At 42.1% G+C, this 19,267-nt stretch overlaps 1 protein-coding gene across 2 annotated transcripts; it reads right to left on the minus strand.

The window, feature by feature from the left end:
- Positions 1-7,720: 7,720 nt before the first annotated feature.
- On the minus strand, positions 7,721-12,615 carry LOC140812440 (B3 domain-containing transcription factor ABI3-like). Of its 2 annotated transcripts, XR_012113669.1 has the most exons (7): positions 9,793-12,615; positions 9,597-9,689; positions 9,361-9,461; positions 9,186-9,232; positions 8,988-9,064; positions 7,960-8,918; positions 7,721-7,891 (listed from the first exon to the last, which is right to left on the minus strand). XR_012113669.1 is itself a non-coding variant. In XM_073170712.1 (6 exons), the coding sequence occupies exons 1-6, from the start codon at positions 11,485-11,487 to the stop codon at positions 8,781-8,783; spliced, it is 2,151 nt and encodes a 716-aa protein (XP_073026813.1). In that variant the 5' UTR covers positions 11,488-12,615; the 3' UTR covers positions 7,924-8,780. The 2 variants fall into 2 exon arrangements, 1 of the variants encoding a protein (XP_073026813.1); XM_073170712.1 differs by lacking the exon at positions 7,721-7,891 and having other exon boundaries at positions 7,924-8,918.
- Positions 12,616-19,267: the final 6,652 nt, after the last annotated feature.

The following is a 19,267-nucleotide window of genomic DNA, read 5'->3' on the forward strand; positions in this document are numbered from 1 at the left end:
TGTTTTAGGCTAACACAATCTAAAATTTTGATATATGATAGTGATTATTAGCCAAAAAATTTAATCGAAATGCGTTGTATTTAAGAAAGTCTTTTAAAATTTGCAAAAAAATAGTTTTTATTTTTATTTTTTATAATTATATTATTTTCTTCAATTTAAATATATATTCATTTTTTACTAATGTTTAATAATATCATCTCGTGCATCGCACGGGTTAAATACTAGTTATGATAATAACCAAGTTGTATGAATCCGGTAAACATACGATCAAACATAACGAGCTTTTAATAAAATTAATGATGAGATCTTGACCTTAATTTTGAATAAGATTCAAAATTAATATCAAGCCGGAAAAGGAGAATTATAAAAGTGTTTATAATTTTCATATCTTCCTTCGACAATGGACGCATGATGAACGCTACCCGTGCTCAGTGCTCGACTCATATTATTGTGGAGCCCTAGACACCGGAAAGCTGTGACATCCATTGACATAGTGATGTGAATACGTGGAACTCCTATAATTTTGGCTCATATTATTGAGGGAACGCATGACGACCGTCCATTAAGGTTCAATATCGATGGGTAAGGCTTGACATGTAAAGATGAACGACGTCATATTATTGGGTCCTAGTAAAACGTGAGACAAAAGTTTACGTAGAGGGTTGCATGAAGATGCAATTGGAAACTACCTTTAAGGAATTATGATTAACTGATATTATTCGAGATTATAATTTGCTAATTGGACCTTATGTACCTACCGAGGAAATGAGTTTCCTGTTTTCACTATAGGGTAGTGAAAAATGTGAAAACAATAGGAGTGAAAAATTTATGAATTAAAAATCCATATTTTATATCTTACTAAATATTTTAAAATAGTCATTAACATTTATATTTTCTTTAAATTTGACAATGTAATCGATACGTAACCCGTTATCTGCTAGACTCCACTATCATATTTTGACCGGACCTAATTACCTCAATTGGCTAAGAAACTTAAAAATCGTCTTGAATTCAGAAAGGATAGCATATACACTCACTGAGTCGCCCTCTGTTGAGGCTCCGACTAGCTACAGTCCTGAGGAATTGCAGACTTACAAGGATTTGTGTGACCATGACTTGCGAGCCAAGTGTCATATGTAGGCTTCTATGAATGATGAGCCTGCAGAGGCGTTTTGAGGATGCAAAGAATGATGCTGACATTCATATGCATCTCAAAGATCTCTTTGGTGAGCAAACACGACCTCTTAGGCATACGACCGTCAACGAGCTAATCACTTTACGTATGTAAGATGGGGCTTCAGTTCATGAGCATGGCCTAAAGATGATTGGGCTTGTGGACAAGCTCATTGGCATGGATCTGGCGTTGTCATTGGAGTTGACCACTGACGTGTTGCTCTTGTCACTGTCTAGCACATCTGATCCTTTTGTGGTGATTTCAACATGAACAAGCTGGAGCCGACCCTTGAGGAGTTGGTGAATATGCTTGTTACGTTTGAGTCCACCATCAAGAAAGAGAAATCTGTTCTTTATGTGGGTTCTTCATCTGGTATGAAGATTGGTCCACATGGAAAGGGAAAGAGCATTCTTTCCAACGTCCCTAAAAGAACGTGCCCTTGAAGAGGCAAACTCTGAGTCCTGCTATGGCAGCCATACAAGTTAAGACTGACAAGACTGTTGATATCTATCATTATTGCAAGAAACCTAGACATTGGAGGCGTAATTACAAAGAATATATTTCCTAGAAAGGTTCTGGAAATCGTATGTTCTACATTAAAGTGAACATTTCAATTAACTCTACTTCTTGGGTATTATATACTGGGTGTGGCTCATATCTCTGTAATGATTTACATGTAATGGGAAGAAGTAGAAAACTTAGGGAATGTGAGACCTTCTTGAGGATGGGCAATGGAGCAAGAGTTGCTGCCAAGGCCGTAGGAAATGTTTACTTGTTATTGAACAATGATTTTAAGTTAATTTTCAGATATGTTTTATTTGTACCTGATTTGGTGAAAAAAATTGTTTCCGTATATATGATTGATAAAGATGGATATTCTTGTTTATTTAGCAACATTTACAATGATGAATGTTTGATTGGTATGGGTGAGCTTAAAAACGATCTCTATAACTTAAAATTGAAAGATATTCTACTAAACAATGTCCAAGAAATTACAACAACAAACAAGATACTCTAAATTCAGCACAATTATGGCATGCTCGATTATGACATATTTCTCTAAGAATGATGAATAAGCTATTGGGAGTAGGCATGTTTGATATGTCTGATATTAACTCTCTTACAACTTGTGAATCCTGTCTGAAAGAAAAGATGACCAAAATTCTCTTTAAAGGGCCCACGTGAAGCGAGCCAAATGATTATTGGATTTGATTCATACCGATGTGTGTGTTGCACTTAGCATCACCACTAAGCATGAACTTGCCTACTTAATCACCTTTACCGATGATTTTTTGAGGTATGTATATGTGTATTTGATGAAATACAAATCTGAAGCCTTTAAAAGATTCAAAGAAATCAGAAATAAAGTAGAGAAACAATTGGGACAAAGCATCAAGTCATTTCGATCGGATCGAGGTGGTGAGTACTTGAGTGTCGAGTTCCAAGAGTATCTTAGGGAGAATGAGATTCTCTCGCAGTGGACTCCGCCTGCTACACCGCAGTTGAATGGTGTTTCAGAACGTTGTAACCGGACTTTGATGGACATGGTTCGGTCTATGATGGGGTTCACGGAGTTGCCGCCATCCTTTTGGGGATATGCGCTTGAGACAACGGCACTATTGTTGAACAATGTACATTCAAAAGCAGTTGATAAGACACCATATGAGATATGGATGGGTAAGCCTCCCAAATATTCTTATCTTAGAATAAGGGGATGCCCTGCTTATATGAAGCAGGTAGTGAGAGATAAATTGGATAGTATCCATTTTATGTTACTTTGTGGGATATCTAAGGAATTCAGTTGGATATTATTTATATCATCCCCAAGAAACAAATGTGTTTTTTTCTAGGAATGCAACCTTTTTGGAAAATAAATTTCTATTGGATAGAAAAGGGAGACGATAGAAATCGAAGAGGTTCGAGAGACATCCACGATTGTAGAACCCACACCCGAAGAGACAATAAAAGAGATACAAGCTCCTAGAAGATCCGAGAGAGTCTCGAGACCACCTATGATGTATGGTTTGCTTCTTGAAGAGGGTCATGATGAGCCTAACCATGGATGCGATCCAATAACCTTCAAGAAAGCATTATCTGATGCCGATTCATCCAAGTGGCTTTAAGCTATGGAATCTAAGATAAATTACATGCATTCGAACCAAGTGTGGAATCTTGTGGATCCACCTGAGGAATAGTTCTCATAGGGTGTAAATGGATTTACAAGATGAAACTTGGGGCAGATGAGAATGTATTGACCTTCAAGGCGCGATTTATAGCAAAAGGCTATACTCAGAGAGAAGGGTTTGATTATGAGGAAACCTTTTCTCAAGTTGCAATGTTCAAGTCTATAAAGATATTGCTAGCCATAGCTTCATGGTATAACTATGAGATATGAAAAATGGATGTAAAGACCGTCTTTCTTAATAGAGATATTAAGGAAGAGATTTACATGTCTCAATCTGAAGGGTTTACATCTATCGGAAGTGAGCATATGTTATGAAAACTTCAGAGATATATTTATGGTCTAAAGCAGGCATCTAGGAGTTGGAACCTAAGATTCGATGGTACACTCAAAGAGTTTGGCTTTAATAAGAATCCTGAGGAACCCTGTGTGCATAAGAAGGTCAATGGGAGGGCTATGAAATTCTTGGTACTTTATGTTGAGGACATTCTACTCATTGGGAATGATGTAGGAATGTTGCAATCAACCAAAATATGATTCGCGATTAAGTTCTCGATGCAAGACTTGAGTGAATCATCTTTTGTATTGGGGATACAAATCTATAAAGATAGATCAAGAAGATTGCTTGGTCTCACCCAGTCCAATACATTGATACCATCGTTAAGCGGTTCTCGATGGATGAGTCCAAGAGAGGACATCTACCAATGTGTCATGGCGTGTCCCTATCCAAGTCTATGTCTCCCAAGACTGATGCAGAGATAGCGGCGATGGCAAGCATTCCTTATGCATATCCAATTGGTAGTATCATGTATGATATGATATCTACACGTCCTGACGTGGCTTTTGCACTAAGTGTAGCCTCAAGTATTTGAGAAAGACCAATAATTTGTTCTTGGTCTATTGGGAAGGTTGGGAGTCAACTTTTAAATTAAAGGCTAGCATGTCTTTGGAATACACAACATCTTTTGTAAGAACCAAGGAAAGACTTCCCTCTTCCCTCCCTCTCCCTTGGCCGAATTTTTCTCCATTTTTTATTCAAAATTTTGCTTCTTCATTTTGATGAATTGATAGCAAATTTCTCAACGAAAATGCGTTATATTTTCTAGTGCAAGTGTGAGGTGGTTCTAGCTTGTTGGTGGTGGGCTTAATTTTGAGAAAGGAGTGCTAAAAGGAAGCTTGTAGATTGTCTACCCATTGAAGAGCTAAGTTGTTTAACAACTTAGTTGGAGTCATCATCAATCCTTGTGATCGATAGATAAAACACACCCTATGTATGTATGTGTTTTTGGTATTTGCTACACACTAGTGAGGGGTGCTCGAGTTTTGCTCTTGTAAATGTTAATTTTTAAAACTTCTGTTGCGCATTCCGGGTACCCATAACCGATCCCATTTCTCCATTAGCACGTCTCGCCCGTCCAGATTCATATTGTAGGACCGAGCGTTTGCTGCTTTACCAAAAGCTATAGCTAGTAGTAATGGTGCAACTCAAATCTTTTAAACCGCACAGCAGCTCAAGTACCATAGTTCGACCGCTCTATTAAGCAAGGACAATTATTGCACCCAACAATTTCCCTCCCAATAATTGCATTCCTTGCAATCAATGGGAATCGAACCCGTGACCTTGGCTCTGATACCAATTGTAGAACCGAGCGCTTGCCGCTTTACCAAAGCTATAGCTGGTAGTAATGGTGCAACTCAAATCTTTTAAACCGCACAACAGCTCAAGCACCATGATTCGACCGCTCTACCAAGCAAAGAAAATTATTGCACCCAACACATATCACTCGACCTCTTCGTTGTGCATCTGGGCCTCATCCACCAAAAGCTTAATCCGCTGATCATCCCTCGCGAGGTTGTCCTGAACACTCTCTAGCTCACGCCGCTGGGCATGGATCTCATCATCATGTTTGGACTTGAGGTCCCACATCCGCTGGGTTTGCTCACCATGCCAGGCCAAGATGTAATCCATACTTTTGGCATTGATCAGGTCAGAAGTTCGGTCCTTTTAGCTCAGAGCGTGTACTCCACGGCCCAAAAAAAGGCCTGTCAGAGAAAAATATGAGTCAATACGGAGATACATTAAAATGAACTAGTTAAGATGTCAGATACAAAGCCAAGTTACTTGAATAAGCCCGAGGGCCATTGATTCTTCCACCAGGGAGTCCGAGGCCGAGTGAAGGACCCCCAAGTCCGTGGATGATACTAAGTTCTAGACAAGACCCAGAGCCCCGAGCGCATCAGGTTTGGCCAAAAAAGATACGTTTGGACTGCGGGGATGCCCAGACCCCTCCAGTATCACTAGCTCGGGCAGAGAAGAAGCCTCACTCGTTTTGCCCTAATCCTTAGAAAGGACAGACGGTTGGGACCCTTCTGGCTCAAAGGTTGGGGGCTCAAGTCCGACTCCTCTTTCTTCTTAGACAACTTCTTGGACGGTTGAGGGGTGGGCTCGATTGCAGTACCCTCATTAGAGGGATCGGCCCTCTTCCTCTTCAACTTGGTCATTTCAGCCTTCATTTCAGGTCTCCATCATACGATCGTCTGCATACAAAATAAATGAGGGTAAGTGCTCGAAAAAGAGAAGATAACAAAAATAAAGGAGTCAAAGGAACCTACCTATGTCATCCTTTAGCCCCACTTTTTTTCCAGGAAAACTTGTATTTACAGAGTAAGTCATCCTCCACCAGACTCTCAATGTTAAAACATTTCATGCTCACGGTCGCTAAAAAATTTGTGAAGTCAAGGGTCGGATCGGCTAATTCCCTGAGGAGGGTGAAGTTCATGATCCAGTCCATGTCACAGAGCCATAGTTTGGAGCACTTAACAAAAAAATACCTATTGTGCCATCCCTTATGAGAGTCTGGCTTCCCTTTAAAAAATTTGTACTTAGGGTGTATGGACAAGCAAAAAAGACCCGCGCAGCCTTCTTTATCTAAATAAACTTAAGAAGGTTCCCAATACCTTTGGGAACTTGAAAAATTGAAAATAAAACTTTCAAAGCTATAAAGGAGCTTACAGAGTTCGAGTTCAGCTGGCTTGGACATATCTGGAAGTATTTACAGGTGGTTTGGATAATTTTAGGCACAGGGAAACTAATACTTATTTCTACTTGGTCTACAAAAAAAAGTGTAGTATTCCTCGGAGGTAGATGGGATCGGTCTGTCCGAACAAGGATACATACTTTATACTTAAGGGAAATTTCGGACCCCCTCTCTAACCGCTGGCACGAGGTCAAGATCTAACTGGGAATCCAAGACCTCATATCAGGGTCAACCTTCTTCTCCCAATCGGACTTCATCGACTTTCAATTGCCTCAATCTTTTCGATTTTTCTGTCGGGTATCACGGGGAAAAGGCTCGAGACTATCATCTCTATGGGTTTCTAAGGGCACGGAGGGCCCTGCTCGATTCTAGAGGGTTTGCGCTCATCTGCTTCGAACAGGGTCTCGTCTAGTTAATTCACTAATTCTTGCGCATTAGAATCATCGGGGAAGACATCCTAAAACTTAGACCTACTAAAAGCGAATGAACTTACCGAGGGAGGGGGCGGGGTGGTCGGAGGTTAGGTGATCGGGAGTGAGATGCGCTGGTCGGGAAAGCTCTCAAAATTTGGACAGAGTAACAGCTCGGAAAGAATAAATGTGAAAATGAGGGGAAGAGTTCTTCCATTTATACTGCAGACAGGCTCATGGCAGCCATTTGATTAACATCAAACCAAGGGTCCAGATTTTCTTGGGAAGACATAAGATTACCTTGGGAGACTATTCGTCAGAGAATCACGGCCGTCCATTTATGTTTCACTCAGATCCACTTCTGTACCATCCGATATGCCACGAGAGATCAAGGAAACACACCTTATAACAAAGAGAACACATAGAAGGGCTCGAAATCCTACCAAGTTTTCTTAGTCTAAATTTCATACTGTTGATGCCCCCCTAAAATTGTTACATCTTGATGGATCCAAACTCATCTCAGAACAGGCCCTAGCCCTACAAAGTCAGGCTCATTATCGGGCAAGAGCCCGACTACCGAGCCTAAATATAGAGTAAAGTGTCCAAGCCCAAGATTCCAAACCCACTCAGGTGGTTCGGAAGCCCGGGCCCTAATGCAGCTAGGGAATGTGGAGATATTTCCTCGATAAATAAGAGGTTCAGATAACTACGAGATTCGATCAAATCTCATACAGATTAGTCGACACTTTTCACAGATTTTACGAACATAAACCCGTCTTTTGTAAATAAATTTGATTCGACCCGCATAAGATTTGAATCTAGAGAATGTTTTCGGTAACAAAATTTATTGTAACTTCCGAATCCTTAGGGTTCATTTCGAACCGGGCTTCCAATCAAATTATTAACACCATAAGGCTACGTTTGGTTGGAAGGATAGGATAAACTAATGATTAGTACGTAAATGATAAAGAAAATGATTGTGGTAGGATTGTAATATATGGTGTAAAATAATATTATGTTAGGTAAGATTTTTAAGTGTAGGATAATTTTGAATTTTTTGATGAACAGACGAAATTGTCCCTTCCCCCTCGCGACGGCGACAGTGGCCGACGGGCGGTCGGAAATGGTCTGCCGGAAAAGATCGGTGGGTGAGACGGTCGGAGACGACTGCCGGAAATTACCGACGGATTCTGAAAAACCGTAACTAATAGCGACGGTTTTTTGAGAAACTGTCGCCGATCTTGTTTTGAATTATTTTAATTACTAAAAATTTGACATTTTGCGACGGTTTATAACAAAACCGTCGCTATTTGCGACGGATTTTTTGCAAACCGTCGCTAACCGGCTGTCGGCCGGTGTTCGGCCGGCAATCGGCAGTTCGTCGCCGGTCTGCCGGTGCTCGGCCGCGGTCGGCGGTCCGTCGGTGGTCGACCGACGGCGGTCGTGGAGGCGACGGTCGGTGGCGAGAAGTGGTGGTGAGTTTGAATTTAGGAGAAGGGTAAAATTGGAAAAATATGAGGTATTAAGAGTGGGATAAATAATCCTAGGGGGTGAGGAAGTATTATTTTAACCTACCTAATATAACCTAATCATTCATAGGAGGGATTGAGTTGGTTAAATAATCACACGAACCAAACAGCTGACTAGGTAGGATAAAATAATCAATCCCGGCTTATCACCCGAACCAAACGCAACCTAAAAATATTAGAAATAATTAATAATGACCACATTATGAATTGATAATAGCTAGTATGGAATAATACAACAAATTAAAAAACACCAAAAAGGTAGCATCCAACGTTAGGAACACCTTCTTTAACTACATTCGAGCACACGGTTTTAATTAATTTGGCATTTGACGTCCAAAGATTAAACCAAGCTACGAGACACCAAAAAAACCAAGCACAACGGAGTGTTCTTCAACAAATGTACATCGCACCGAGGCTTTTCGGGTTACTCGGGCTCGTTTCTTTACATCAAACGGATTGCTTGATAGGTGCTAGTGGATTAGGGCTGGTTCTGGAAATCGATAAGCCGCGAGCATTCTTCCTTGTCGCCAGCTTCTTGCCCTCCAATTTCGTCCCGGGTTGTCGCACTTTTACTCCTCGGATCATCTATACATTGCACCAGATCAGAATCATTTAACAACGATAAATGTGATATCACAAGGAAGAAAGTCTCACATATTTGCCACATTTCATGTCGGAGTAAATCACTATAAAATCTCCCTCTTGAAGTCCATTCATCCTCACAAATTCACCTAAAAAAACATGAAACATACAAATATCTCGAATAAATTGTTCCGGTTTTCTTTGATCATCGAGTAACACAGACTCAGATTTTATCCAAGTGTAGATGACATTCGAAAATGCTTAAATTACCCGTGTTCTCCAGAAGGTACATTCTGCTTTTGTTATTTGGCCAAAACCTGGTAACCATAAATTAAATCATCGGTAACTGGATAAAAGGTGATCGGAACAAAATCACATGAATAGTTCACAAATTTTAAAACGGGAATCGCATATCATTATTATAGTAAGATGTATGTATACAGACCTATATCGCATATTCCAAACGCGAGAAGTTCCAATATCTTCCATGGCAATGGGAATTCCGTCTCTTGAATCTAGTTCTGGAAGATGGCTTTCGGCTTCTTTCTGATAATTAATTTTACCACATTTAACTTTCATCAAAGTTTTATAAGTCTAAATTCTAAAAAACTATGAACCAAATTAACTGTATACTTTTGTTTAATATAACCAAATATATATATATATAAAAAAATTCATTACTTTTGGCAATACAATCCTTCCAAGATTACCGACATCACTTTGCTTCAACACTTTCTGCAGTAAAAACTTCAAGTTCTTTTCCGTCTTCCATCCCTTCATATCATAAAACCAACAGTGAATCAAATTAAACGAGATTCTTAACTTGCAACATCAATTTTGAACCCAAATGATGATCTAAAGAGGCAGAAATAAGAACCTGTTGCTGCCGTCGATCAGAGGCACCGTGTCGCGGGTAGTTTGGTTGCTGGGTTTCATCAACCGGTGGAACCGTGGCCACCATCGAAGAACTAGCCGAAGAAGCAACCGACGACCAGTACATACAATCTTCGGCGGGTCTTTCTTGACTGCCATTTTCGCAGTCATCAGCCACAACATGCTGATCATTTATTTGCTCATGATTCTGATTTGGGTTACTGTTGCGCCGATTGTGGTACGAATAAAGGGATCTCTGGCGAGCCATCCTCTTTTTCCTGGCTTCTTTAGTCGCCAATGATCCCAATTTCACCAATCTCTCCCCGTTTTTATCGAAGAGCAGATACGGGTTCCCATATAAATTATATGGCTGAGGAAAAAGGTTACCATTATCAGGGAAAGGACTAAACTGAGACGGTGGGGGCATGGTGAATGGCGCCATTGGAGCCCAAGATTGAGCATGTTCCACGGACGAGTATTCTGCTGCAGCTAGATATGGAATGCCATTTGCTACTTGATAATTTAAAGGAGCGGCATGATTATAGTTTGTATAAGGGTCACCGCCACTATACCCTTCCATAGCAGGCGATTGCGTCACCATGGTGGCAGCCCCGGCGACTTGAGGCGGCATCCAGGGGTTGATCGGAAAGCAGGTTGTAGGATGAGGGTACTGAGGATTGTAGTTCATATTTGAATAAGAGTACGAGTTTGGATTAAATACCAGGTTCGGGGCAGTTTCTTGGGAGGGTAATGTAGATTGATGGCCACTTTCCCTTGTCCGATTTTTCTGAAGCTGGAACTGCTCGACCCACTCGAGTATCAGTTTCAGAAGCTGCTTTTTCCCTTCTTTTGTGCTGCCCAAACGCTTAGAAGCGCTTTCAATGGTGGAACGCTTCAGCTTTATGTTCCTCATATCTTCAGCAGAAATGTAATCCTTGTTTTGCTTCAACCACTCGAAAAACAGCATAGCAAGCTCGCTGTTCCCATGTATAAAATTTAATCCATCATCATTTTCTTCCTCACTCAGCATTTTTTGGTCCTGCGGCAGCGGCACCATGGCTGCCGCCTGTTGATCTTCCGTGAATTCTTGAGGGTTCTCACTTTGGAAAACTGAAGATGGGTCCCAAATATCATTACTGTCTAATAAATCCATGTAACCAAAGGTTTCCATCACATCAATGCAGTCAACATTGCCTACACCAACATATTCTGACGGCGGCGTGATCTCCATGGAGGCTGTCGAAGGCAAAGCCGCACGCTCGGCTTTCACCTGATCACCCCCTTTAATTTGCTGAAAATTCCTTTGTCCCGTATCTTCCTCAGCGGTCGGAGAGGAGGATGCACGGGAGGAGGAGGAAGTGGCGGCGGTGGGATTCGCCGCCGGCGACACAGAGGACGACGACGATGAGGACGACATGCAAGGGAAATCAGGTAGAGGTGGGAAATCGCCATAGAAAACGGAATCTTCATTCACATCAAGAAAATTTTCTTGATCTCTTTCAAGCCATAAATCTCTTTCACCAACAGTCTCCATCACTACTACTTGCTGGTGATCATCTTCCATGGCTTCAAAACCACAGCTAGGGTTTGCAATATCCAGATCACCCACCTCCATCATTTCTATTTTCACCTCAACATTTCCAGCATCTGCATGCAAATCATCTCGTTCACCAGTAGGAACACACTCATTTTTAATCATACTAGCTAGCTTCGGATAAATTTTGAGATATTTGAGAAAAAAGGTGGACAGGAAAATATACTTTTTACGGATAAAGGAGGAAGAGTGTTTCTGTAACTGATCGAGGAAACAAGATACAAAGGGCCCGCTTCAAATTAAATCCTGCAACATAAAGCATCTGGGACTCCTCCAAACCGCACACACCATCAGATACGATCCTGAAAATAGCTAATAGAAAACGAAAGGAAAACGACCCATTTTATCAATCTACACTTTACCAAAAATACAGGATTTTTTCACTACTGAAGAGAGAAACTGACATAAACTAGGGATTCCATAGCAATATCATTTTTTAAGTTGGGAGAATTTACGGGAAAAAAGAAAATATTCCGACGGAGACGAGGAAATATACAGAAGCCAAAAAAGGAGACAAATATGAAGTGAAGATTGATGTAGAACAGCAGCACCAAATTTAAACCCTCTGAAACGAAGAACCCACATGATGTTCTGGTCAGTTCTCGAGAGTTTCAATCTCCTCCAATTAATTTCTTCTTCTTTTGTCGTTTGCAGATGGGTTCAAATCGTTTGTTGGTGGAGTTGCGCTCTTAATTAAGAAAGATGAAAATGGAGTTTGAAAATTTTTAGAAGGGAAGAAAATTCAGAAAACAACAAAGAAATAAAAGCTCGTGCCGCTGCTTTTTTACCGCTCAAACCCCGGATTGTACGCCAGTATCCATACGTACACACCTGAATGGTGCACTCCAGCGGTGCCTCAGTCTTTTGAAAAACCACAGCTAAATTGTCCATTCTGAAGGTATCCAAATGCATGACATAACATACATATATATATATATATACACACACGTATATAAGTACAAAACAAGCAATGTACCGTCAGCTACAGAAGGAAGAAGTCTCGTACGCGGTACCTATATTTGTACATATGCGTACACCAGCCAGCATATATATCGCTTCAAAATAAAGAGTCTCAATATATGAACACATGTAAAGCATGTATAAAGAGAGAGAGACAGAGATGGGACCGATTGTGAGGGCAGTGGCTCCTTCGTCTTGTCCCCCATTCGTGGACCCAACGGCGTTCGAAGCTCGTTGGCTGCGGCTGCTACATTCTGCGGTAAAATCCAAAACTCGATCACCATAAAGTTTTTTGGTGGGGAATCAGCATAAAATTTTACTCTAAGCTAGCTTTGTATATGGTCTCTGCGTAAAAATGTTATTGGCGGTCATGGAATTTGTCGCGGGGATCGACATGCGTTCACGTGAACAGGGTGAGGTGCTGGGGGCTTCAGAACAAACGAGCTTCGAATTTCAAAAGAAAATTACGCATTTGAATTCTCACCTGCAGTTGACCAAATATTTAACGATAGGTCTTATATAAAACGACTTATATTCACGATATATATCGATTTGATTACATTTTTAATTAAAAATAATATTTTAACATAAAAAATAATATTAACATAAAAAATAATATATTTTTTCAAATTTGGTTAAGATCGAATATGTCTCACAAAATTATTCTATAACACCATCTTAGAATAAATTTTGTGATATTTTTCAAACCCTTTCACACAGTATGTATTTAACACCAGAAAATAATATATACATAAGAACTATTTTTTTCCTTCAAGCATCATATGAAATAGATAATTACTTACTATTATTATTCAGAAAGATGATTTCGTGATTTCGTAATTGACTTTTTTTTTCTTCTTATTTGAATCATTAATCACATAGAAAATATCAATATACCATAATATTTCGATATAATTAGTATGCTAATTATACATAATAAAAATTTTGATATACTGAGTCTCGATATACTGAAATTTTAGATATAAAATTAATATAAATAATTTTTAATATCATAATTTTCGATATGATATATATTTTATATCACCCCTTATTAAATATATATAATATATTAATGTTAAATAAATAATTATACTTTGCTTTATGCGTTAAAAGTATATCTAAAGGTTGACTCTATAATTATATGTGGGTCCACATTCTTCAGGATTCCACCATATATGAAAATTAAGAGTATCTCTTGTGTAAGATTGTTTCACGGATCTCAATCTATGAGACGGGTCAACTCTTCCCATATTTATAATTAAAAGTAATACTCTTAGCATAAAACGTAATACTTATTTATGGGTTACCCAAATAAAGTTCCGTCTCACAAAATACGATCCGTGAGATCGTTTCACACAAGTTTTTGTCGAAAATTAATGTTATATGAGAAAGTGTTGTATAAATCAATATAATTGGTGATTTTAATTGTTAAATAAATTAATTTGTTGCTATTCGATTCAAAGATGTAACATAAAACAAATTGACTATTTGATATTCTAGGTAGAACATTCATTAAAAATTACAAAAATTCAATTCTAATACTAATGTATGATCAAATTATCGAGTTATCAAAATAGGTAGGAAACATGGAATATTTGTGTTCTTGATTCTTCGGCAGTTGCCTCCGCCTTGGCCACCACCGTGTATTTGATCTTCTGGGTGGTGTTTTGACGGTGCCCCACGCGTCCTGCTCGGTTTGTTTCACTTTTCCCGCCGCTTCTTGGACGGTTTCCGACACTTTCCCGGCGACGTCCTTCGTCTTCTCAGTCACCTGATCATTAATGTTGTCACCAGTTCAACTCACCACATTAACTTAACTTATTAGACTCCAAAACGTTTTCTTTTTAAAAATGGCTTTTTTGGTGGGGTTGCTTTGACGTTTTCTATATTTTTTATATTCAATGTTTTGACGTAATTTTTTTCAAAGTTGTAATGGATTAATATTTTAAAATATTACTAACAATTATAAAAATATGAATGAACATATATATAATTGATTTGAAATGTTTATTTAATTTTATTTACTGATGTCAACCGGGCAAATCGGGTGGTAGCCGGGTGGGCGATTTGCCAAGTCGAGTGTTTAGATATATATGCGAACGTTAATACGAGCTACTGATGGCCCAGGGTGGTTGAGCTCCCTGTCACCTGAATGACAACGCCCGGGATGATTTGAGTAGTAACCCTGAAACCACAGAATGTTAGGGGAGCGCCGGAAGTTGTTCCGGCGTATCCACTCCGACGCTCAAGTCAGTGATGTACGCAAAGGAAAACTTCGAAAGTAAGACTATTTGTGAGTGCTTGTGAGTATTCAGAGAAGAGTCGATACCCCTGTGAAACACCAACGGAGGGTACTTATAGATGAAGCTGGTGGATAACTTGCCCGTAAAGTTCGGATGGTGGTCCATGACTTGAGATCATGGGCCACGTTGCAAAGTGGTGGGCCATGTACTGGGAGTGGACTTGGTCATGGAGTGTGGGAGGATGGGCTCCGTGATGTCCGGAAGACGTGGTAGTCAGAACGTGTCTCTTCCCCGGATATCTTCCACCCGGGTGCTTCGGAGGTACTTTTCGGACCGGGAAGTTTTTACCCCGGGTATTGGCTAATTATTCACTGGGCGGTGGCTCGCCAAGTAGTTCATTGGGAATTCCTCAGATAACTGAGTGCACAACTTGCCGGGCGTCTGAAGATCCGGAATCCCGTTTTTCACCCCAGTTTAATGAAAGTAATTGCATTTTGATATTTTCTCCCTGCTCTAATCTTGCCCAAGTTTGAGGACCTCTCGGGTCAGGGTCTGTATCCGGGGCCCGGGTTCCCTTGGGGCATCACCACTCCCTCCTAAAAAAGTCGGGCTAGAGTCTGTCTCGCTGTCCCGATTGGTACAAAGCAGTTCTCTTGGTGATAGCGGAGTCTTCTAGAATCCTACAAATGTGGATATCATCGCTAATGCTGTCGTAAGCCCTAAGATTCAAACTTATCCGCAATGTTTCGCGTTTCGAAGACTGTTATGATATCTCGATATTTACGCCTGTCTTTTCGCCTGCTCGGTGCAACTTCCAATACTCATCTCAACCGTTGATATATTCGGGAATTGATGATCGTGATACACTCCTCCTTCCTATATATATACATATGGTGTCCTCCCACCCTTCCACTATCCCTTGCCGATTACTTCCATAGATATGGCCGGTGCCAGCAACTCCAGAACTCCAGGGATGCTTGAAGCCCTTAGGGAGCCCAACCTGGAAGTCCAAAAATCCCTCATAGAGGACGAAGTGCTTAACGAAGTTCTCAGATATTGGGAAAAGCTTCAAGAACTGAAACTTTTCTACGATTCTGGGGGAGCCGTCACCCCGGCCCTGGTATCCAAACTAAGGAAAGTGCGCCAACAACTACACATAGCTGAGTGGGTGGACATCTTCACTGATGGCCGTGTATATCAACTAATGCTTCGGAAGGAATTGAAGCTCCTGAAGAACATTCTTGGTTCTCCTATCTTCATGCAAGGCTCCCCTCCCCCGCTGTCTGCTTGGTTGAAGATACGAATAATTGTAATAGAAGAGAAATATGACGATGTAATGCGTGCCAATGTATATGGTTAAATACAGCTTTATCTCGGTTTCTTTCTCTGTCACTGTTCGAATATGACCATTTATGAATCTCTCAACTGATATATCACAAACTGTATACCATTATCTAATGAGATGACTCACTGGAATTACCACACCTAATACCTCCCGAGACATTAACACAAACGCCGGGGCCACGTGTCTCCCGGGCTTCACAAAATGCCGGTAACCTAAGACTCCCGACCCCTGGTATGGTGTCACCACCACACCCTTCTGATTTTTAACCTTAAAATCTCATGGAGAGACGTTTCATTTTCCGAGGCAATGATGACACTGCGACATTGATATTTGTTCACATCCCTCCCCCTGATCGTAACAACTTACGAGGCGTTTACTGACCATATACGTATTCTTAGACCAACGGCGGCGCTTAACTTTTTCGCTACATAAATGCGCAGTCGTTTGGTAAAGACGGGAACTCTTCGGCTTCCCCGTATTCAGTACCCTTTGCCTATAAATAAGCAGATGCAGGTGAGGTGAACAACATTTCAAGATGCCGAGTTCAAGCGAATCCACTGTCTGCAGCCGCCCTTACGGCCCTTTGCCCCCCTCAACGCGCGCTCGCCTGAACTCGTTGAAGAGGACTATCGAGGAGTTCATCCATTTGAAAGTCATGTCCACTCGGCGTAAGATTCATGATCTTGTACGCTCCCACCAGGAGGGCCTGGCCTTCACCCGGCCGCAGAGAGCACTGGCGAGGAGATACAAGCGGGAATTTCACGTGGCGCGCGTGGCAGAGCTAGCCACTGATCAGGTCCTGCTGCAGGCAATGCTGCGGAAGGAAAGGAATCAACTGAACAAGCTTGCTGCGACCGAGTCCCTTGCCAATCTCCCACTCCCTGAATTGCACCACTGGATGTCTGCGTGGCAATCTCGTGTAGACTCTAGGATGTCAGCTGTAATACGGCGCCGGTTCCATTAATAATATTCTATTTCGCGTATGTTTGTATTTTCTTCAAACTTCACTGGCTTTTAAGATAAAATACTGAGGTCTAAACCTCCTGAACTTAAAGTTATATGCCAGGGCCTTAAACCTCCTGGGCTTAAGATAATAACACGCCGGGGCCTTAAACCTCTCGGGCTTAAGATAATAACATGCCGGGGCCTTAAACCTCCCGGGCTTAACATAATAACATGCCGGGGCCTTAAACCTCCCGGGCTTAACATAATAACATGTCGGGGCCTTAAACCTCCCGGGCTTGAGATAATAACATGCCGGGGCCTTAAACCTCCCGGGCTTAACATAATAACATGTCGGGGCCTTAAACCTCCCGGGCTTAATATAATAACATGCCGGGGCCTTAAACCTCCCGAGCTTTAATATGGTAAGATGCCGAGGCCTTAAACCTCCCGGGCTTGAGATAATAACATGTTGGCTCTCTTCTCGGAATGTTACTCAGACCGCCCTGATGACACGTGCCCCTCTCTCTCATCCCAACGGTCGGAGATGTTCCATATTCCGAGGAGCCGATCAGTCTGACACCCTCATGATTACACGTCCTTTCACCTGCCCTGCACAGCTGACAAGGTGCATCCCGTTCGTCCGTATCCATTCAGATCAATGGCGGAGATCCACGATCCAGGTGTATTCTTCTGAACCCATGCGGGCCTTTGGATTACGGCTAGATCTACGGCCCAGGTCGTTTCCCCGTTCCTATATATATGTCTCCTTCTCCATCACTCCTTACTCTTTAGCAAACTCAAGCTCTCGCGTCTCGAAACTCTGCACAAACTCCGCTGCATCCTCGACGTCCCGACCACTATTTTTCTTCAACAACAATCCTTGTAAGTCCCTTTCTTTGTCATGTCTTCTTCTCATACTTCTTCTACATCGGGTAGGATCTACCACGGCTCCTCGGAATTTGAGGAAGAGGCCCTGCTTGATAGCCCATCAGTTTCTGCTTCTCCCATTTCTACTTTCCGCCCCCAAAATCCAATTTCCTCTCCTCCTCCTAAAAAACTAAAATTTTCCCATGGGGCTGGGTCTTCAAGCTTCCAGAAGAAAGAGAAGAAGGCAACTTCTTCAAAACCCTCAGCCCGGGTTGCTTCTTCTCCAGCCCAGGCTGCTGCTACTGGCCCCTTGCCGTGGTTTTCCACCATGGCCAGCTCCCTTCGAGCCAAATCAGCCGAGGAGATCCGTCTTCTTGGCTCCATCCCTCCTAATTTTGACATCATCATCCCGGGCCCTAGCAACCGGGCTGACCAACCACCAGAAGGGTGTCTAACCTTCTTCCGAGACCAGGTGGCTAATGGTCTCCGGTTTCCCCTCCACCCCTTCTTTGTCGGGATATCCTCCCTGCTGGGTATTCCCCTTAACCAATTCCATCCTAATGCTATCAGGATGATGACTTGCTTTTTTACTCTTATTTCTATGTACCCTGACATAGCCCTTGAGCCTTCCCTTTTCAATTTTTTCTTTATCTGTTATATTGGCGATTACGCCTTTTCCTTCAAGACCCGGTCTCACCACAAACTTTTCGGAGATATCCCTTCCTCCGTCAAGGATTGGAAACGCCGGTTCTTTTATATCCGTCTTCCCTGTCTTCCCGAGTGCCCGGCTGGGTTTATTTCTGCCCTCCCCGCTCAGCCCGGTCTCCCAGAAAATTACCGCACCCTAGACTCTTACACCCTGAGCGAGGAGGTGGTGGGAGGAAAAGTGTATAGCTCCTCCGCCCTCCTTAGTGAAAAGCTCCTGATGGCCTTCGGGCTGAGTCCCAGGATAGAGGACCCTACCGATCGCATCATCGAGGAGTTTGACCCCTCCCGCTCCGGTAGGTTTCCTCTGCTTGCCATTTATATTTCCTTACTTACCTTACGCTTTACCTGTTTTTAATGGGTTGTTCCCTGGTATAATTTCTTTTGCAGAAACCGAGATGAAAGAGGCCTTCATCCAAAAAATAGCTGAGGAAAAGGCCGCTAAAAAGGCTGCCCGGAAAGCTGCTGCTGCTGAGAAAAGGGCCCGAGAGCATCAGGGGTCTTCATCCCGGGTGGCCACTGAAGGCCCGGTCGAGGAGAGGCCGGTACTCCAAGTGCCTGCTACAAAGGAGACCCCAGCTCCTGCCGAGGTTACCGGGCCCTCGGAACACGGGGTTATTATAATTGAGGAGGGGGACAAGTCTCCGGACCAGCCCCTTCTGACTGTCAGGAAAAGGAAAGCTGCCCGGGAGCTGGTTCGTGTTGAGTCCCGGGTGATTACCCAGATGGTTCAGGGGTCTGGGCCCGTCCCCCCGATGTCCCCCGATGGGTCCTCTCAGGTCCTTCCTGCCACCACTCCTCCTCCTGCAATGCCCGGGAC

The sequence above is a fragment of the Primulina eburnea genome, chromosome 1 (genome assembly GCF_022965805.1).
Source record: "Primulina eburnea isolate SZY01 chromosome 1, ASM2296580v1, whole genome shotgun sequence".
Taxonomy (NCBI): domain Eukaryota; kingdom Viridiplantae; phylum Streptophyta; class Magnoliopsida; order Lamiales; family Gesneriaceae; genus Primulina; species Primulina eburnea.